The sequence below is a fragment of the Arachis hypogaea genome, chromosome 10 (genome assembly GCF_003086295.3).
Source record: "Arachis hypogaea cultivar Tifrunner chromosome 10, arahy.Tifrunner.gnm2.J5K5, whole genome shotgun sequence".
Classification (NCBI taxonomy): domain Eukaryota; kingdom Viridiplantae; phylum Streptophyta; class Magnoliopsida; order Fabales; family Fabaceae; genus Arachis; species Arachis hypogaea.
This window is the reverse complement of record NC_092045.1, coordinates 107,907,289-107,929,529: the sequence shown is the minus strand read 5'-3', so window position 1 is coordinate 107,929,529 and position 22,241 is coordinate 107,907,289. Positions and strand designations below refer to the sequence as shown.

The window sequence follows — 22,241 nt, the reverse complement described above, 5'->3', positions numbered from 1 at the left end:
TGATATACTAATTTTTACAAAACAGGATAAAGAAGATCATCTTCAAAAATTATTAATAGTTTTAGAAAGATGTAAAGAAAAAGGATTAGTTCTTAGCAAAAAGAAAGCAAGAATAGAAAAACAAGAAATAGAGTTTCTTGGATTAATTTTATCCACTCAAGGAAAGCTAAAACTTCAACCAAATGTTCTAGAAAAAGTAAATTTATTTCCTAATAAAATAGAAGATAGAAAACAATTACAAAGATTTTTAGGGTGTATAAATTATATTTCTGATCAAGGATTCTTAAAGAATATAACAGAATATACTAAAAGCTTATTTCCAAAAATAAGTACTAAAAAAGAATGGAAATGGGATGAAAAAGATAGTATGCAAATTCAAAGAATTAAAGAATTATGTGAAAGACTTCCAGAACTTTATATTCCAGAAGAAAATGACTACTTAATAGTAGAAACAGATGCCTCAGACATAACCTGGTCAGGATGTCTAAAAGCTAAGAAAGCTATAAAAAGCTTGGAACAAGAAAAAGAATCACTAGATTCTAAATATCCCCCAAAGGAATTACTTTGCAGGTATATTTCAGGAACTTTTACTCCAACAGAACAGAAATATACCACTCATGAAAAGGAAACTCTGGCAGCAATTAAATCTCTTAAGAAATGGAAAATTGATCTACTACCCAAAGAATTTACATTAAGGACAGATTCAAGTTACCTAACAGGTTTTATACGATATAATTTAAAAGTTGACTATAATCATGGACGATTGGTAAGATGGCAATTATTTTTGTTACAATATCCAATAAAAATTGAATATATTAAGGGTGACAAAAATGTTATTGCAGATACATTAACAAGAGAATGGAGTTCGTTTACAACGCATTAGATCAAGAAATTCAAAAATACGAACAAGAACTCGAAAAGTGCAAGCATTGTCAGCAAATAAGAATACAGATCCAATCCCTCAAGAAGGCCATCGAAGCAATGAAATCAACACAACAACCAAAACCATCAGAGTTTAGCCAGCTAAGCGTGGTGGACAAATCAGGTGAAGAAAAAATTCCAGAAAATAAAACAATTGCTGAAATTATCAAAAAATCCACTCAAGATAAAAAATATTATGTAATTTATAATGACCCCATGAAAGGAGTATAAGATGCCTGGAAAAAAGCAGCACCATTTACACATCAATCAAGGATAATTCATAAAGGAGGGTTTTTAACACTGGAAGAAGCAAAAGAATCTTTCAGGGAATATGAAACTCTTCATCCAGAGCAAACCCTAAAAAGAGTAGATAAAGCTCCAATTCAAACCCAGAGAACAGGGATAATAAGAAACATTCCTACAAGGGCTGAAATCAAGGAAAAGAAAAGGGTCTGTAGATCAAATCTCAGAGAAACCCTTAACATAGTCCTAAATTGGACTGAAGAAAAAAGGGCAATATTGGGATATTATCCTATTGCCAAAGAACAGCTAACAAAGCTGGTTATATTTCCAGATGCTTCCCCATCTGACACCTATCAGTTTTTCCAGTATGGATTAATTGATACAATTTTAATTTTTAATGATTTAAAAATTATTAGTGAGTTTCCTGCAGGATTCGTTGATGCAGTAAAGAGATTTAAAAATATGATTGACAACGTAAATCCAAGGGATATATCCCTAAAATTTACGAATAGTCAACCTATTTTTAATGAAGAAGAAGAATGCTTGGTTCCAGCACATCAAGTAATCTTCATGTCCGTCTTCCCAGGAAATTTTCAACCAATTGATCAAGTTCAAGATTTAACAATCTACAGTCATGAAGGAAGACTAGCCAGCACTCTAGCAAGGGTCTTCGAAAGAACTCAAAAGATAACAAGAGAATCTCACACAAGAATCAATTATAAAAGCAGAAATACTTTGCTTGTGTCCAGTAAAAGAAATGAAATTGAAGAAAGAGAGATGAGACTCTTAGTAGACTTTGAATCAGCATTCTACAACTTATCTGGACTCTTAGAAAAGCTCCCCGAAGGGATAAAGAGGAATCTCTGCTATTTGATAAAAGACAGAGAAGACCACAAGTGCCAGCTATGTGTCTCAGAGTTATCTGAAGAAAGCAATAATGAAACGGAATCAACCCACATGATAAAGGAAGAAGACAACGCATCTGAAGGTCACATAATGAAAGAGGAGGACAGCACATCTGAAGCATCTCTCAACATTATTGCATAGTGACGTAAGCACTTAGATCATAGAGCACCAACAATGTAGCTGGTGCAAGATAATAAACAATGACGTAAGCAATGACGTCATAAGAAGGGTAAGGATGGGAATTGTCCATCAGACCCAACCATTATAAATAGGTTGCTTAGGCAATTGTAAAAGGCATCAAACAATAGAAAGCAGAAGGCTAAGAGTACTCATATGCTAGGAGAGCAAGGAGGAAGCGGCCGAGGCAATTCTATAGTTTGAAGAAGAATTCCCTTAGGAAAAAACAATTCTAAACTCCCCTCTGGAGTTAGTATCTACAATCTCCCCTCTGGAGATAAAAGCATCTTATGTAAAATATTCTAAATAAAGGAAGTTTTTCTCCAAAAAGGTACGCCTTTATCTTAATCTCATAGTTATGAATTATTTAGAAAGTTTAGAATTAACGGAAGAATCTGATTATTATAGATTATCTGCCTTATTAGATAATGAAAAACAGGCTGTTCTAAAAACAGAATTAAAACTCAAATCAAATGAAAATTTTAATAAACAAAATCTTTTAAAAGAAGTCTTTAATAGAAAAAATATAATATACTATAGAAAAATTCAACTTGAAGCCCCTATAAAGATAAAATCTGCTAATGGAGAACTTGAAATAGCTTTGATAAATGATGAAGAATTGAGTAAACAGATTGAGAAAATTAAGGATCAACAAAAAAGATCTAAAATTGGATGGATTCATATTAGTACTATACAAGTCTTAATCAAATCTACATATATGAAAGGAATTAATTCACCAATAAGCTTAGCAATCTGTGACAAAAGAATTACTGATGACCCAATAGATCAAATAATTGGAATTGTTCATGGAAACTTGGCAAACGTAAATGTTAAATTCAATGCCCATCTTGGATATGCTATACCTTTATCAACTGAAAATCTTGGAAGATCTATAAGTTTGGCTTATAAATTTCACAGAAAGAATCTAATGGAACAAGACGATGAACCATTTTCAATTACATATGCAATAAATTATGCTTTAACAAATAGCCATCATAGTATAATATTTAAAAACAGAGAAAGAATTTATGTCGATGAATTATTTCAGAAAATTGTAAAAACAGAAATACCAAAATATAAAGCTATTGAAAACCCAGTTCTTTTACTAAAAGAACCATCAGGAAAATTAGTTTCATCAAATTTCCAAATAAGAGAATCCAAAATTAATAGCCCTTTAAGTTTATCTAAGTTAAAGATTAAAGAAGAAAATTCTGAAATAAAAGAATTAACAAAAAAGGTCGAAAAATTAAATGAAACCCTAAACACTAAGTTATGACAATAAATAAAGAGAAAATATATGTAACCTATCAAGATAAGAAACAAGAGCTCTTTGAAAGAGAAAATCGGTTGAATTATTTACAGTTTTCTGAAATAAATCAAAGAGCATTTAAAGCTCTAAAAATAATCTATGACAAATTGAAAGGAGAAGTTGAAGAGTTAGAAAAATTAATAGAATCTCTAGAAAATAGTGATGAATCGATGATAGAATTTGCAGAAATTCTAAGATAAATAATGAAGTATACAAAGATTGAAAGACCAGAAAACAAAATAAAAAGAAAAAGGGCGAAAAAGTTAAAAAGTAAAATAAAGGAGTATAAAAGGGAATTAAATAATCTTCAGTTCGAAATTAATGACCTTATAATAAAAAGGATAGAAATAAGAACAAATATAAACAAGTTGGAGCTAAACTTAAAAATTTTATAAATGCCTGGAACACCATATTATGACTTAAAAGAATTAAAGCTGTTGAAAGAAAAAATGGAAAATGAAGTTGAAAAATTAAAAAGATATTTAGAAACAACAGAAAGTGTAGAAATAAAAGAAGTTTTGGAGGATTTGAAAAATTATATTAAAGAAAAAGACAAACAGATAAAAGATTTTATATACAATAATCAAAGCAAAAAAGAATATTATAAACTAAAACAAGATTGAAAAACTATAAAAATGAAATCAGAATTAGTAATAGTAGAAATGCTCAATACTTTTGATTATGAAATTACAAATTATAAAGTACCACCAACCAAATCTATACAAATTATAAATTCATTCGAAGCAAAATATGAAGAGTTAATAATTTTGAAAAAGAAATTACATTTTAAAAATTGGTATCAGAGCCAAGTTAACGATTAAGGGTAACACTTTCTCTTTAAGCAACACTTTTAGTGATACGCTTTTAAAATCAACAAATAACCATAAAAGACAAAAATCTTTACAAATGCATCTGTACACTAGATGCCCCCTTAAAAAAATGGTTTAGGTGACAGTCTTCTTTATTCTTTTAGCCTTTTAGGCACTAGTCGGTAGTCACATTATAAAGACAGAGAGAGACGATTAAACTATTATTTTTTAATCAAAAAACTATAAAACACCGATAAATTTAACTATAAATAAATAAAATTAATTTTATATTTACGAAAGATAATTTTGTTAGTTTTTATGTCATAAAAATATATAAATATTAATTTTATTTAGAATAATTATTTAAATTAGTTATTAAAATTTTTAAAATTTGTTATTTTAATTTTTTATATTTTAAAATATACAAATAAATTTCTAACGTTTATTTTTTCTATTAGATAATAAAATTTTTTTTATTATTAATTAACGAAGACTACTAATCTAGAACGTTAATTTGTACACATAGTTGTTATGTGTCTATATGTGTAAATTAGACAAATTAATTCTTAAAATAAAATATAAAATAATCCTAAAAAAATTTAAACAATCTTAAAATAGTTTTTGAAATATTTTAAAAATTTTAAAGCAATTCCTTCTAATATTTTTAATCGTTTTCAAAAATCTTGTAATATTTTTATTAATCATAATAATAAAATATTATTAGAAAATATATAATAAATAAAGAATACAAAAATAACAAAATTTAAATTAAACAATAATTTTATTTATTATCATTAAAATATCATAAAAAATAAAATTATTTAATCATTAATTTATAATATTTATATTGAGATGATGTAGAGATTATAATAATAACAAATAAAAAATAAATTTAAAAAAATATTCTTAAGTAAAAATGATATATTTTTGCTTGACATAAGTACTAATTTACATAGTATAAAAAATTTTAATTGCAAGTCTATTTTGTACAATATTACAATTATTAAATTTTAAAATTTTTTAAAAAATCGAAACAAAATACTTGAATTTGTCAAGACGTTTTTTCTTTAAATATTGCAAAGTATTAAAAATTTTACATTGAGATTTTGTAAATTATCTATATTGACCTCATAGTTAACCAAAACTTACAAATTTAAATTCATAGTTAACTTGGTTTGTATTGCATACAAATTTCATAGTATTGTTTTTATACACATTTGTACAAATATGTTCAATTGTTTATATAAAAAATTTTGATGTTAAATGGAAGTTTTTGTATCAAGGTAAGTCTTAAAGTGGTCCTTCAAGTTACACTCGAATTTTATAATAGTCCCTGAAATTAATAGTTACTCATATGCATCCCTGAAATTCTACTTTGGAATTCAAAGTCGTCCTTCAAGCATTTTCTGTCAACTAAGCGCCATTGGAAAGCTGAGGTGGAATCCCTTTTGACATGTTGGCAAGCCCATAACGACATAATATTTGGTTTGGTGCCTAATTTGGGCCAAACGACGCCGTTTTATGGGCAGAAGCTTATGAATCATTCACTCAATATTTTCTCTCCCTTCTAAAACAGAAACACAAATTTTTTTCTTCAATACTCTCTCTTAATTAGCGCTTGCTCTGAGTGACATTGTTGCAACATCTTCCTTCAAAACTCAACTGATCTCGACAGTTGATTTTTTCGTCGTCGTCGTCGTTTGCAAAAAAAAGAATTAGGTAGAGCACCTATACTTACAGTTAGTGACTATATGTTTTCAATATTTACAAATTGATTTATGGATTCATCTTAATATCGATAAGAATTCCTATATATTTTCACCTATTCTTACCGTTGCAAGTTTTCGAATTCAATATATATTATATTGTTTGGATTGGGGTGATTGTTGTGAAATTGGTACTTTGGATTTCATTATTGTTGTTATCACTGTTGTCACTAATGTTGTTTCCTCCACTTTCATCGTAGCTTCTGCTTTATTATTATTGCCTCTTCTACTTCCTACATAGCCGTTGCTGCAAATCTCCTCCAGCTCCAAGCCAGCATCACTTGATCATCTGTAAAACTTATAGAGTATTGATTAGATTATAGATTTTTTGAGCTCCCAGATGCGTTGCTCGAACTAGCTATAGCCATTAAATTTGAAGATGGAAAGGAGAAGGTTTGCGAGGTTAGAGAAGAGAAGAAAATAGATGTAGATAACGGTCTTCAATTTTGGGGTTAGAATTTTTAAAATTGATTCAGGAACTAAATTGCCATCAAAATATTTCCTCCTCCACATCACTTATCGATTATTTTGCCAAAGTGTTAAAAGGGAGCTAGTTCACTTCAGCTTTTCGATGGTGTCTAGTTAACAGAAAATGCTTGAAGAACGACTTTGAGTTTCAGAGTGCAACTTTAGGGATATATATGAATTTATGGACTATTATGAGATTCGAATATAATTTGAGGGACTACTTTGAGAAGCTTACCTCTTCTCGTATTTCTTCAAACAACACTAGCTTATTTTTTTATTCATCATTAAAAAATAATCATTAAATATGAGACCTATAAATTAAATTAATATCTTGCATGATAAAAAAATATGGGCTCATTTATTTTAAATAATTTTATTTTGAAAATAGTGTCTTTTTAAAATTAATTTATAATTATTTTAAAAATATATAAAATATTTGTATATAAATAATTAAATTTAAGATAATAGACTGAAAATATTAGAAATTAAAATTTGTTAATTTAAAAATAATTATCTATAAATAGTTTAAAAGGAGTATTTTGTAATTTTTAATTTTTTTTAGGGATTTTTTGAAACTTTTTAAATTTTTTACTATTTTGTACTTTATCATATGGATTGATTTGTTTAAATTGTAGATATTCAATGACTACGTATGCGAGTTAATGTTTAATGCCAACAATCATCGTTAGTGACTAACAAAAAATTATATTGACTAACAAAAATAAATATTAGAAATTATTTTATAAATTTAAAAATTTTTAAAATTAAAGTGTCTAATTTTAAAAATTTCAAAAATGGATTTGAATCATTATTCTTTTATTTATGTATAAATTTATCATTATTCTAAATTTTTATGATAAAAATGACCATTTTTCGTTTTTTACCAGTACAATGTTAAATAGAAATTGATAGGTTATTTGAGAGAAAATAAATATATAATAAATATTTTTTTTTAATTTATGATTTTTTAAAAATAAAAAAATAATTTTCTTTGGAGTGGTGTTGGAGCCACTAGCAAGAAGCTAAGCTAGTGCTGAGGAAGAAGAAGAAAATGTGCGATGGCTTCAGTGTGTTGTTTCACTTCATCACTTGTTCCTCTACATCGCCCCATTCATCAATTCTCTTCATTTCTCACAATCCCAAATAATAAAAATACATCTGCAACTGCAACTGCAACTGCCATTGTTCCTTCAACCTCAATGAAGAACTCAAAGACCGTGTGGATATGGACCACTACCCAGCACGTCATGACTTCTGCTCTTGAGAGAGGATGGAACACTTTCCTCTTCTCCTCTCCCCATCAAAACCTTGCTCACCATTGGTCCTGTACGTCTTCTCTTTTTTTAGGGTTTTACCAATTGCACTTCATATCACCTGAATAATACCCTACTATCTAAGTATATCTTTTACTAATTTTCTATTGATTTATAGTTTGATATTAGGTTGATTTAGTCGTTACGATTGGATTGTAGCAAGAATATATACGCTTTAGCAAGATTTCTGACAAATTGGATTGTAGCAGAGTTGTTGTAATTTCCTAGAATAGTATGCAGCCTTTCCCTGCAATCTGAGATGTTGTTTCTAAGATAATTTAAACTTTCCACCTTCCCGTCACGAAGCAGCATCAACTTTTCTGTAGTTCAGAGGCTTGCCCTGAATACGTACTCAGATGGTTTTGTAGAAAAACGTTTTGATTGAAATTAGTTCTCTTTCTGCTTTGTTTATGCTTTGATCCAGAAGATTACCGTAATTGTTTTGTATGTTGTTGGTGGTGAGTACAATGGAGTTTGAGTTATGGTGAAGTGGATATCGATGACATGTCTAATTTGATGAATTTTGAATTTTGGCCATGCTGGAGGTACAGCCGTTGCAGTAATATTCCCCCTTTTTGTTGGTGAAGGAGAGATTTTGGATGGACAAGGTAAAAGGGTAGCCTCAGTCATTGATGTTTCGACTCCAGAGGAACTAGAGCGCCTTAGACCTGAGGATGAGCAATCAGAGAACATTGTAGTTAATCTGTTGGATTGGCAGGTATGTTTGTTTTTGCATTCTTCTCGAAGAATTTTGATGAAATGTATTGTTTCCAAGCATCTCTTCATCCATTGACCATTTTCTCTATTGTTCATATGCTGATTAGCTTTGCAAGATAGCATGATATGTTTCTGCATGGCCCCATACTATCTTTTAAATGCATAATAATAGTTTGTAATTTGTTTTCTATAATCAATAATTGACATTTATTATTAATAACATATAAATGCTAATTTTCCTTGAATGCAATTAGGTGATACCTGCAGAGAATATAATCGCCGCATTTCATAACAGCCAGAAGAGAGTGTTTGCGATCTCCAATAGTACATCCGAAGCCAAGATTTTTCTTGAGGTAGGTAATATACTTGGGAGACTAATGAAGTATACTTTTTTAATTGTCAAAGCTCATGTAACCAGATAATGTATAGTACTCTTGCTTTTCTTCCTGCTTTCTCCTTATAGTTGCACCCTTTGAACTTTGTAGGCACTTGAACATGGTTTAGATGGAATAGTCTTAAAAGTAGAAGATGTCGAACATGTTCTTGAGCTAAAGGTAATCTACACACAGGTGAAGTTTCTTGACTTGAGTCATGCAGCTTGACCTCTTATATCAGCTTGGAACTGCAGGAATATTTTGACAAAAGAGCCGAAGAAAGCAATCTACTGAGCTTGACCAAAGCCACCGTGACACGCATTCAGGTGGCTGGAATGGGGGATCGTGTTTGTGTAGATCTTTGCAGTCTTATGAAACCTGGTGAAGGACTTATGGTATGCATCCATTTCCGCTGTAAAATAATTTTTTTGGCTAGTCTAGTGTGGCGGCCTTTCTTATTGGTAAAATATCTTTTGCAGGTTGGATCTTTCGCTAGAGGATTATTTCTTGTTCACTCAGAATGCTTGGAATCAAATTATATTGCAAGCAGGCCTTTTCGGGTGAATGCTGTAAGTCGCTTTTTAAGCTTGGAAAAAATGTATTCCTCACCTTAGACCTTGGATAAGATTAACTACCTATAACCAAAATTTGCAATAATGGAGCGGCGATGCGAAATCAACGATTAAACCTGATTGGGAAAAGGTTTCTGTCACGATGTCTGTAATTATCACCATTTACACTGAAATGTGAATAACTGGATCTAGTATTTCGTTAACTTATTTATAGAAGTTAATAAGCATAAATCCGAAATAGGTTTAGTGATTTGAAAGCATTGGAAATGCATGTAGATTATATTTATTGCTATGCACATGCTTGTAAAGGTTTTTTCATAGATGGAACTTCAGAGTTTGTTAATTTTTCTTTTCTTGTAAATTTTGAATTTGGTAATATCTATTTTTCTTTGGACTAAATCAGTTCATTTACTTTTCAAAGAAGATTTTGGTGAAACTTTTATTCCAACTGTATTTAAGTTTTGATCGATTTCTTTCCCCTTTCTCATGATATTTGAATTTAACTTATGTGTTCAGGAAGTGTTAATAAAAAGAAACTGATAGGAGATAAGTTAGTTATTCATCTGGTAGCTGAAACTATTCAAATGTTTCATGCCTCATTTTGTTCACTAAAATCAGCATACGTATGCTTAATGTGTTTCAGTCTCCGGTTTAAAATGTTAACTGTGATTCGAAACTAGTTTTGTGGAATCGTTTTAACCAATTAATTCGCATAACAGGGACCAGTACATGCCTATGTTGCTGTTCCTGGAGGAAGAACGTGCTACCTGTCAGAACTGAAATCAGGAAAAGAAGTTATTGTAGTTGATCAGCAGGGCCGGCAACGAGTCGCAATTGTCGGGCGTGTTAAGATAGAGACTAGACCGCTAATCCTCGTGGAGGCAAAGGTTTGCAGTTTTTCTTATAATGTTTCGACTGCAATTTCTTTAATGAGTTTGTGACTGTTTTAAGGAACCATCTTTGAAGCCTTTAATTGTTGGTAGCCTATTTAAAATTGCATCATCACTTAATTACTTGTTCAGCCTCAATCTTTCTTTCGATCATAGATCTTAACAGAAGACACAGTTCCACTTTAATTTTCAAATAGCTGATTGATAATTGTTTTATACAAACTATACTTTATAAACGATTACATGTATACTATACTGTTACTATGAGTTTCTCATTACTTATCCCGCTTTCATAGCCATTAATAAAAATCTGAAAGATAGCCTTAATGAGTAGCATTAAAAAAATAATAAAAATAAAAGATTGGATATTCAATGTGAAATCTGCATTTAGTGCTGTCTTCCATTTGGGAAATATTTGATATCTATAACCACGATTCATTGCACTGATAGATCCATATATGAAAACTCAGAAGTTGAAGATACAATCACTATTCTTTTTTTTTTCTTGCGATATATTGGTCACAAAATATAACACTAAAACTTCTCTTTTGGGTCAAAAACTTCCTGAAATTTGAACTAACATTAGAAATTTAGAATAAGTGAAGACAAGCACTCAAAGCACAAACCTTTTTAAAAGGCATTAGTTGAGTGGAAGAGATGATTATCATTCACAGCAGAGTAAATAGTAGTTACATTACAACTACACTAGTTAAGTAGAATATCTAATTATGTATACTTATATTTTGTAGAACAAAAATGTTGTTTGTATACTAAAATCAGCCACTAAGTATTTGTGTATAAATATATGTGTAGTTAAATTCATTTTTAATGTGTATTTTGTATTTTAATGTATATTCTATATTGGAGGCTGATTTTGGTGTCTAATTTTAGTATGGTTTTTTATAGAATGGGTATGTATTAGCTATGTCATTTAACTGTCTTTAGGTATATTCCAAATTATGGTTATTCACTGTGTGGCAACGAGTTGCAAAAAGCTTCAATTGTGTCATTTGAACAACTCAAATGCAAAATTTTGACATAAATAGACGGAAAAAATCTCGCCTTTAAGGCCCCATGCTTAAAGAAAAGAGCATTATTAAGCTATCTTATGATTCTTTAGTTTCTGTTTCTGATACTGCGCCAAGACATTGATATGGTAAACGATTGCGCTGTTCCAGAGAGACTCGGATAGTCAAACTGTCAGCATCCTTTTGCAGAATGCAGAAACCGTAGCCTTGATTTGTCCGCCGCAATGTAATTCAGTTTGTTTTCGTTTTTCTTTTTCTATCTTTTGTTTCTTATTTTTATTTCCCACCCTAAAATGTTTTCTGCTGCCCTATCTAGGTGAAGCCCTGTCAAAAACAGCTGTTCCGGTGACATCACTCAAAGTCGGAGACGAAATTCTGTTACGAGTGCAAGGAGGGGCTCGGCATACAGGAATAGAGATTCAAGAATTCATAGTTGAGATCTGAAACAAATAAACAATGTATTCATATTCAAATGAATGAAATGATGGTTTTTCATTCCCTTTGTGAATTTTTTGTTGTTACATTATCATCAGCAGGGGAGGAACTAGAAGCAATTGGTTTTGCCGGGTGGCGAACCAAGCAGCGAAAGGGTGCACCTCTGAGTTCCAAGACATCGAACGGTTCAGGCCTTGATCAAGAGTGTTATGAATCTGAGAGTTAACAGATTGTTACAGGACTATTACATGCTTTATACCTTCATCAATCATCATGATTTTAGTGTTACAAAAAAATGTGTTAGTAAATAATTTCTTAGAAAAAGTGTATCTTAAGCCTGAAACTAGAAGCTCGTTTTTATTTATTTATTGATTTTAATTTACGAGTATCATATATATTTATACAAAAATGCTATCTGTATACTAAAATCAGCTTATATAAATACGTGTTGTTTAATTTATTTTTAATGTATATTTTATATTCTAAAATATATTTTATACTAATATACCGCATAGATGATAGTTATATTGTGTTTAAAGTTTAATGAGAGAAACAAATGTAGAAAACACCGACGACATATAAATTTCCAGAGTAAGTGTAAAATCTGCCTAATTAAAACGTTTATTATGTTTACAAAACAATGTTAGATAAAAGAAAGATGCATAAGCTAGAGAAACTAGAGAAAACATTTTAAAAGTCAAGTTTTTCAATGCATTTCAAAAAATAGAAACTGAACTTGCTCTCCCAATTCATCTATATCTTATCCAATAGTGGAGGAGATAGAATGAATTGATGCAGTGTCTAAGAGTAAGAAAGCACAAATAACAACTCCATGTTTAAAAACACTTAATCAAACGACACCAAGAAATTAAAGAAAATCCCATATCATCATCAGTCTTTGGGTATAGATAAATGAACGACAAATAACAAATCAAAAAGTCTTTGGTTAAAACCACAGTCCTAGAAATTTCTGAGGTCCTTATTGAGTTATTCCTATATTTATTATTAGAGAAAAAGATAAATAAATCTTTTATTTTTTATTTATCATGAAAACAAAATAAACCTTTTACAAAATTAAAATATAAATAATTCTGACTTTTGTAAATATTAAGAGACACAAACTTTTTTAGTGATAAATTAATCTTGTACGAAAGAATTTATGTGCCTCCGAATCACAAAAGTTAGAGATTTATTTATGATTAAATTTGATAAAAAATTTATTTGTTTTCGAAATAAAAAACAAAAATTTATTTATCCTTTTCTCTATTTATTATTTATTATTTTCTATATATAATAATATAAGGCGACTCCCTGCAGTTATTTTTATTCAACGTCTTTGATCAATTGTAACATTAGGCCTTGCTGGTGTTGATGAAGTTGAAGCAACATGAGCTTGGTGGTGGTGGTTGAGGTGGCAAGGGGAAGCCTGAAAGCGAGTCGGCACGTCGGTCCTGGAAGCAGAAGCAGAAGAAACAAGACCATACTTGTTGGAGTCAGTATTAAGATGAGGAGGAGGAGGAATTGGAAGAGGAGAGGCTTCTTGAGGGAAGTTGATGATGGATTGAACAACTGAATCCATGGTAGGTCTCATGGAAGGGTTGAAGCGGAGGCAGCGAGAGGCCAACTTAAGTGCCTTAAGGGAAGCCTTTGGGGAGTAATGGCCATGAAGCCTTGGGTCAATGAGGAGTATATGGCTGTTCCTTCCATTGTCCCTTATTAAGGGCAGTGCCCATCTCACCAAGTTCATCTCACTATGTGCCCTTTGTCTGTCTATCACCTTCCTTCCTGTCACCATCTCCAGCATCACCACTCCAAAACTATACACATCACTCTTCGCACTCAAGTGCCCTGTACGTATAAGTCTAATTAGTAGTTGATTTTAATATACACTTAACATATCTCTTTATTTTTTATTGAGAAATGCTAGGGGCGAGTAAGTTTTTGTGATTTATAGCCATCAAGTAGTCATCAATGATATTTTTAATGGTATGAGATTTTATCTAATAGTGTGAGATTACTCACTTTTCTTTTACTAGTTACATGCTGGTCAAATTTTAATAAAAATGCCGACTCTTTAAACTTTCTCTTTTTTATTTTCATCTACTATTTATTTTTCTTTTGTTAAATTATAAAAAGAAAAATGTAAACTAAGTGCATCTGGAATGTCCTTAATTTTGTTAAGAAAAATTTTTGAAAGTCAACATTTTAATATTTTTTGTTATTATTTGACTAATACAGATATTAAATTATCTTTAATAAATAAATTTTATTAATTCATATGTACAAATTCTAAAAAATATAGATGCAAATTATATTGATTCATATGTATAAATTTTGTTAAATATAAGTATAAATTATATATTTTTTGTGTGTAAAACTCGTGTAAATAGAATAAGGTAACTAACCATTCATGACATATTCTGGGGCAGCATAGCCATGGGTTCCCATGACTCTGGTTGATATGTGAGTTTTATCTCCCTCAGGTCCATCCCTTGCGAAACCAAAGTCGGATAGCTTTGCATGGAACTCCTTAAAATTAAAAGGAAATTAAACATATGAGTTGTTGTGTGGATTAAATACAAATATATAATTATTGATTGATATATATATATTTACCTTATCCAAGAGAATATTAGAAGTCTTGAAGTCTCGAAATATGACTGCATTCTTATTCTGAGTCTTCTCATGAAGATATGCAAGTCCCTTTGCAGCATCAAGCATTATTCTCACTCTGATGGACCATGGAAACACCACAGCTCCTGATGATGGATCATGCATATAAATAAACATTATATTCTCAATTAATTAAATTGCTAACAGTTAAGTCCCAATGTATTGAGATTCACATTTTACACTAATTTAATTCTTAAGATTCTATTATTCTAATTACACTATTTTAATTTCTCAATTTTTAAAAAATGCACTAAATTAATTTTTCGAGCAATATATCACATGTAACGAAAAAGGAATTAGGACTAATTTAATGTATTTTTTTAATCTAAAAAAAATAAAATAATACAATTAAAATATTAAAAATCAACTTGATGCACAGTTAATTTAAAAAACTATTGTAGAACTACTTAAGTCTAAATTAGTAACAGTTAAACTTCAACATGGTATTTGAGATTAACGTTTTGCACCAATTTAATTTTTGAGATTCTAATTATACTATTTTAATTGCTCAAATTAAAAAAAATACACACTAAGTTAATTAGTTCCTCAAAGCAATATATCACATTTAATGAAAAAGGAGTTAAGATTAACTTGATGCATTTTTTCGAATTTAAAAAATATAAAATAGTGAAATTAGAATATAAGAAATTAACTTGATGTACTGTTAATTTTAAAAATCACGGTAGAACTTATTAACAATAAATTACTAATTACTTATTACTATTATACTCTTTATTTCATGTATATTGTGAAACAACAAGAAAAGGAGGAAAATTTATTGTACCACAAGAAAAGTTTGGAAACAGGTTTTAAAAGAGTTCTAATTAATAAATTCATAGAAGTGATAATTATATTATATGCTACATATATACATTAACATTAACTGAAGCCCTTACAATTTTCAATCCACATATTATCAACAAGGTATATATCTATCTGAATTAAGTTATTAACATATAACAACCTCATAAACATAAATTTACATTTGATTTGCAGAAAACTATGAATTTCAGTTTTACAAAAATTAATGTAATAATATTTCATATTTGTATGCTATCACAAGGACAAAGAGTGTGTTTCTCATTCTCAATAGGTTAGGGAGGAGTGTTATTAGCTTTTTTTCTTAGAGGAGGAAATAATACTACTTAATAATTTTTATTTTATATAAAGAATGATAAGCTAAGATTTACTTTTAATTTTTACTCTATCTTAAATAAAACGCAAATCATAGTGTATATATAAAAGGAAATTAATATTTATGAAGTACCTAACAAATATACATATATGTACAATATATATTATCTATTTATGATATTTAAGCATTTGAATAAGTAAAAGATTGATTAGAATTATACAATTAAAGAATTATGAAAAGTGCTACATACAAGATGTATATACATTTACATGGCTATAACAGGAATAGAAGTTTTATGAACACATCAAAATTTCGATATTAAGATGTGACATCAAAGCTGCATTAGTTCTTGGAGTTAAAGAAACAAAAAAAAAAAAAAGAGACAATAATGATCATAATTCTTTTTCTCTGCACTCCAATAGTGTAGATTTTTTTAGTATCTTAAAATGAACATGTGCTGAAATAACAAACTCCTTATTGTCATGAGATTAAAATTACCAATAATGGTTTGTTCATAAATTTTAGTTTGATTTGAGTTAAAAAAAAAGGAAAAGATTTTAAAAAATAAAATGAACTTCTATATATATACACACTCTTTTTTTTTTATTTTTTTTATAATTAGATAGCTATTAAGTGTTAAGTCTCGATGAAAAGAGAGATAGTAGTTAAAGATACTTTAATTTTATTCAAGAAATCTTATATATATAGTTAAACAAAATAAATCGAAGCCAATATAATCAGTATGTTCGATAAATAATCTAAAGAAATAAGGTAATTAGCATGCAAATAATAAATCAAACATGTATTATATATAGATAGATGAGAAACAAACAACTCTTTAATAATAATAATAATAATATATAGACTTACTCCTAAAGAGATGGGATTCAAGGCTTCCACGAGGCATGAACTCATAAACAAGCAGCATCTTATCATCTTCATTGCAAAATCCAATTAGTTTCACTAAATTTGGGTGCTTTAGCTGACTCAGATAGTTTACTTCAGCCTGCCATGTACACAACCATGAACCATCTATCACTCAAAACACTCTCATAGTTTAAAAACATATATTATATATCATAAACATTTTGCAACACTATAAATGAAAGAATAAAAAATAAAAAGAAAAATTTCTTAGGTGCTTTTTATGGGGAAAACTCAAATACAAATTGAAAGCATGGAGATATATATATACAGAAGTGTATGCATATATGAGACAAAAAATTTATTTTGATTAGGAAATTATTTTTTTGATTAATTTTTAAAATAATTTTTTTATTCTAAATTTTAAATTCTATATTAAAATTTATAAATCTTCAAAAAAATTTAAAAATTGATTTTATATTAAAAAAAATTAATATTGACTAATTAAAACTTGATTCCGTATACTTATTCAAATGATTGATGATGAAGATAATATAAATTGAAATGAAAAATATATAATTGAGTTGGTTGATGGTGATCATACGAGCCATTCTTGATGGCCTTGAAGACCAAATTGATTAAGGGATTTAATGGCAACAGGGATTCCCATTCCAGGTTTTGTTGGAGTCATAGCATCATCTCTACTAAGCCATCCTTTGAAGACACTTCCAAATCCTCCCTCACCAAGAAAATGCTCTCTCTTAAAATTTTTTGTTGCCAACTTTAACTGTTTGTATGTAAAACTTTTTGGATTAACCACGCTTTCTTCATCAATTATTACTATAGAAGTAGTGATGCTTGATCCACCAGGCCCATGAAAAATTGGTGAATTGCTTGGAGTTGATGATATGGGACCAATACTTTTCTCCTCTATTCCTGGATTTATTTTATGAGAGATCGAATTATTAAAAGTGAATATAAATAATATTTATTTATTAAAAACAAGAATGAACTATTTTTTGGTGTTAGTATTTGTGCTAATTAAAAATGATCTTTATATATCACAAACTAATCCAACAACACTGCCAGCATTATATTGCTACAGATTCAAAGATGGATTTGCTTAAGTTAATTAGGGGATGCCAGCAATGGTTCTGAGTTGTTTTTAGGGTTTAGAAAGGATGAATGATTAAAAGAAAGAGAACAAAAAGAAGGTTTAGAGAAGAAGAAGAGTAGTTGTGAATTAGATAGAAAAAAATAAACATATATATTTTATAACTGTTATCTAGATTAATTTTTTATTAATTTAATATTGATGATAATTAATTATAATAGAAATACATATGTAAGGTTAATATAAAATTTTTTTAAGAAAAAAAATTAATTTTTCTCATTTTAAAAATTTTAAATGAATAAAAATAAAAAATTACAAAAAAATGTATAATTAATCGTATGTACTTTTTATTTATTCCTACTATAATTAATTATCATCAATATTATACTAATTAAAAAATCAACCATAATTTTAATTTTTTAAATTAAATATTAAGAACTAAAATAATATTTAATATTAAAATAATTGTGTCACATTATATATGTTACTTTGAAATAAGTCAAATGAGGTTGAACTGTTGAAGACATCAATAAAAATAGAATATTTAAGTATTTTTATATTTAATATTTTATTAGTTTGATAAAACTGGAAAAATGGAGAGACATAGAAAGAAATTGATTTTACAAGATATGAAAAAAAAAAGCACATCACCTCTTTTGGGTTTTATTTAGTGAATCATATATATGCCAACTTTAAAAAATAGAAAGAAAAAAAGAAAAAGAAAGAAATTTAGAAGAATACCATCTGATTTATATTTGTGATCAGTCGCAGAATCTTTTGCTTTTGATCTCAAGATCAGTGTCACGCAACCAAACCAAAGTTTGAGTTTTCTTTTAAGCCCTAAATCATCTTCATCACCTTTCTTCTTTCTTTCCTTTGATGAATTTCTTCTTGAATTATTCAAGACTACTCCACCCATTGAGAGTTCCTTGAAACTTGCCATGTCTTCATATCCACCCAAAATCAAAGACATAAAAAAATAATTAAAAAAAATAGAACAAATTAAACCAAGAATGAAAAAGTGCACCCATCAATCATTAAGACTTAAGAGTAACCAAACATAAAAACATTATGGGTTAAATATTCATATGAAAAATAAAACATAAATGGATAGATAGGAAAGAGCATCACCAAAGTGAGGTTGAGTCGAAATGAGAGACAATTATTGAGGGAAATGGAATCTGTAATAAGCTCCCACCATTGACGAGTGTATGAAAGAAATGGATGTAATTAAATTAAAACAATTACTGTGGTCTAAGGAAAGTCTTGTCAGTATTAGGATGAGTTAAATGAGAGAGAGAAAAAAATATATGAAAAGGAGAGAGAGAAAACGGAAAAATATCTAGAACTTTTTTTTAATATAAGTGAAAATTGCTTAATTATTAGAGAGAAATAAAATATTATTTTGTTGATATTATAATATTGTTCTTTTCAAAATACTAAAAACTCAAACATGAGTTCTAATAATATCTAGTCAACGGTTATGAAAGAATAAGTGTTAGGATGGATGTGATTAAGTAGTGGTAAGAAAAATATTTTTTTGATAGAAAAGATTTCTTAAAAAAATTTTGTGTGTTTGATGAATTTTTTAAGTAAAAGTAAAAAAAATTCAAAAATTCAATTTTTTTTAAAAATTTATGATTCTCATTTTTTTAAAATATTTTTAATTTAAAAAAATATTTTAATATAATAAAAAAATTAAAAATATTTTTGTATTGTTGTATAAAAACAAAATTATTAAATAAAAATATATTTTTTACGAGACATCTAAATATTAATTTTTTTATTGTTTTAGATATCGTTTAAAAAAAAATACTTATTAACAACTTACCCAAATAAGTTTTAAGCATGGAAGAGTAATTTTTAATTTGTTAATATTAGTTAAATTTTTTATTATAAAATTTAATTTTTTAACTTTCATTTTTTGAAAGCTTATGATTTAAAATTTATGATAAAAATTTAATTATTATTAGTTAAGAAATTAACTATAAAAATATTTTTTAAAATTTAATTGTGTTTGATAAAATATTTTAAGTGAAAATAAAAATATCAGAAAAATAAGAGACATTTTTTTTAAAAAAAGTTACAATTTTTTTTAAGTAATAAAGTATTATTTTAGTCACCTATATTTGGGTTAAGTTTTAATTTAGTCTATAATATTTTAAATATTTTATTTTTGTCTTAAAAATTTTTTAAATAAATTTAATATTATTCTACAGTTAGATTGACATTAATAGTTAATGAAATGAATTATGTGAATATTAATAATATTATAAGTTAAGTCATATCTTTTTTTATGTGTTAGAAAAATATAATTAAAATCTTTTTGTAACACTTTTTTTTTATTTTTTTGGTATAAAATTTAAAATCCTAACAATCAACTAACACTTCAAAATTTTTATATTAGTGATCATTGGTGAATCGATTTTACTTAAATATATACTAAAATTGAATATTATTGGGTCTTCAATATAATATTATTTATGTTAAATTTAATAATAGAAAAATATTAAATCAGTTTATTTTTTTTTCTAATTGAAATAGGACAATATTAATCCGTAAGCCAATTTACCTATCAAAACCATGTGCCCATCACACGTCTATAATGGCTGGAAAAAGAATATTATAAGGAAGAAGGATTTTAGAATGCATGTAATTTAATTTAGGATAAAGTGTTATTTTAGTTTTTTAATGTTTAGGTTAAATTTTAATTTGGTTTTTAATATTTTAAATATTTTATTTTAGTTCTAAAAATTTTTATAAATATTTTATTTCTATTTTAAAAAATTTTAAGTGGTTTTAATGTTGTTTCACTATTAAATTTGATATAAATAATTTGCATTTTTAAGAAATAATAGCATTCAATTTTAGTATATAGTAAATAAAATTGATCTATCAATAATTATTAATATAAATTTTTTTTTAATTTTAAAGCGTTGATAATTAATTGTTAAGATTTGAAGTTTTGTACAAAAAAAATTGAGAAGTGTTACAAAAAATTTTAGTTATATTTTTTTAATATATAAAAAGAAAATATAACTTAACTAGTAAGTTGTTAATGTTTATATTATTTATTCTATTAACTATTAGTGTTAAATTTAACGATATTAGAACAATATTAAAATTGTTTAAAATTTTTTGAATAAAAAATAAAATATTTAAAATGTTAAAGAATAAATTAAAATTTAATATTTTAATCTAAATATTAAAAAACCAAAATAGTTCTTTATCCTTTTAATTTAAAACTTCGAAAAATTACGCAGAAATAAAAATATTAAAGAAGGAGAGAGAAAGACGAGGATAAAAGGACAAAATAAATTGAGTTGCTACAGTGAATTAACAAGGTGATTGCTATGATACATAAAAAAAATCGTCTAATTTATTAAAAAACTTAAAAATTAATATTTAAAATTTATCATAAAAAATAAATTAAACAAAAATTAGACACTAAATTATAGATATTAAAAAATTCACTTAACATTAAGTGCTATTAAAAAAGAATGAAAACATTTTTTAAAAGAAAGAAAACAAGTTCATGAATAAAATAAATATATGAATAAATTTAGCAAAAAAGGTAAAATGTATGAATGAAAATGGCGAAGACAAAGACACTAGAAACAGGCACTGCCAACAAACTAGAAACTAAAGGAACATACGCATGTTGCAGACATGAATGATGAAAACCCAAGAGAACAGCTTGTTTAGGCATGTTAACATCTTTTTGAGATTTTTCTGGGTTGAAATTTTATGTATACTAATATTTTTATCTGTAATAATATTTTGGGAATATAAACTTTTTAAAATTATAGTCCATTTTATTTTGACAGTATAAATTATGTATGGTATAAAAGATTTATAAATCAAACTATTTTTTAAAAAAATTTATAAATTGACAAAAGTTTCTGACTAAGAAGATTAAGGTACTTGTAAATAAAAAATCAAATAATAAGGTTTTTAGTTATTATTTTTATCTGAAAAAGTCTAATTTTTTATTAATAATTAATTTTAACATTTATTATCTAAAATTTAAAACAATTTAACGTGTATATTTTTATATTTAATTAGATGTTAACTGTTAAGTCTGTTGTACAAATAGAAATAATTAATTTGTATACTTGTTATTTAAAAATGATATTTTTTCTCTCTATGTATATAAAACTATAATTAGATATTAGTAAAAAAAATTATACTGATAGTTATAAAATTAACTCAAAAATAATTTTTTTAAACAATTGAATCTTGATTCTAATTTTTAATTATAACATTAGTATTCTCTCCAAATTATATATAATAAATATTTGAAAAAAGAGAAATAAAAATGTAAATTAGAAAGATAAGCGGTGAAAATTTAAAACTAAATAAAAAACTAAAATATTATATATATAATAACAATAATAATAATATTTTTTATTTAAATTATATTCTTTTGTTAATTTTATTTTTTTTAGAAGAGAAAGATAGAAAAAATAGAGAATGAGAGAAAAGAGGGAGAAAGATAAAGAAGAATGAGAGTGAGAGTGAAAATTT

At 27.3% G+C, this 22,241-nt stretch overlaps 2 protein-coding genes across 3 annotated transcripts; one reads left to right on the top strand and one right to left on the bottom strand.

The window, feature by feature from the left end:
* Window positions 1-7,563: 7,563 nt before the first annotated feature.
* On the top strand, window positions 7,564-12,388 carry LOC112716378 (uncharacterized). 2 transcript variants are annotated; one of them, XM_025768286.3, is made up of 10 exons: window positions 7,564-7,925; window positions 8,464-8,630; window positions 8,884-8,982; window positions 9,115-9,183; window positions 9,258-9,398; window positions 9,483-9,572; window positions 10,295-10,462; window positions 11,644-11,719; window positions 11,810-11,925; window positions 12,030-12,388. In XM_025768286.3, exons 1-10 carry the CDS (start codon window positions 7,658-7,660, stop codon window positions 12,039-12,041), a joined length of 1,206 nt encoding a protein of 401 aa, XP_025624071.1. In that variant the 5' UTR covers window positions 7,564-7,657; the 3' UTR covers window positions 12,042-12,388. The 2 variants fall into 2 exon arrangements, with proteins under 2 accessions (XP_025624071.1, XP_025624070.1); XM_025768285.3 differs by having other exon boundaries at window positions 12,027-12,388.
* An 858-nt stretch (window positions 12,389-13,246) lies between these two features.
* On the bottom strand, window positions 13,247-18,657 carry LOC112717914 (serine/threonine-protein kinase BIK1-like). Its single transcript, XM_025769837.3, has 6 exons — window positions 18,456-18,657; window positions 17,205-17,536; window positions 16,607-16,742; window positions 14,545-14,687; window positions 14,334-14,457; window positions 13,247-13,776 (listed from the first exon to the last, which is right to left on the bottom strand). The coding sequence occupies exons 1-6, from the start codon at window positions 18,655-18,657 to the stop codon at window positions 13,256-13,258; spliced, it is 1,458 nt and encodes a 485-aa protein (XP_025625622.2). The 3' UTR covers window positions 13,247-13,255.
* Between the last annotated feature and the right edge of the window lie 3,584 nt (window positions 18,658-22,241).

Coding starts and splice junctions, on each gene's coding strand:
- LOC112716378 (XM_025768285.3), top strand. CDS start 7,658: ATGGCTTCAGTGTGTTGTTTCACTTCATCACTTGTTCCTCTACATCGC. Junction 8,631..8,883: donor TTAATCTGTTGGATTGGCAG/GTATGTTTGTTT, acceptor GAATGCAATTAG/GTGATACCTGCAGAGAATAT. Junction 9,573..10,294: donor GGCCTTTTCGGGTGAATGCT/GTAAGTCGCTTT, acceptor TTCGCATAACAG/GGACCAGTACATGCCTATGT.
- LOC112717914 (XM_025769837.3), bottom strand. CDS start 18,657: ATGGCAAGTTTCAAGGAACTCTCAATGGGTGGAGTAGTCTTGAATAAT. Junction 17,537..18,455: donor TCACAAATATAAATCAGATG/GTATTCTTCTAA, acceptor AAATAAATCCAG/GAATAGAGGAGAAAAGTATT. Junction 14,458..14,544: donor CTAATATTCTCTTGGATAAG/GTAAATATATAT, acceptor TTTAATTTTAAG/GAGTTCCATGCAAAGCTATC.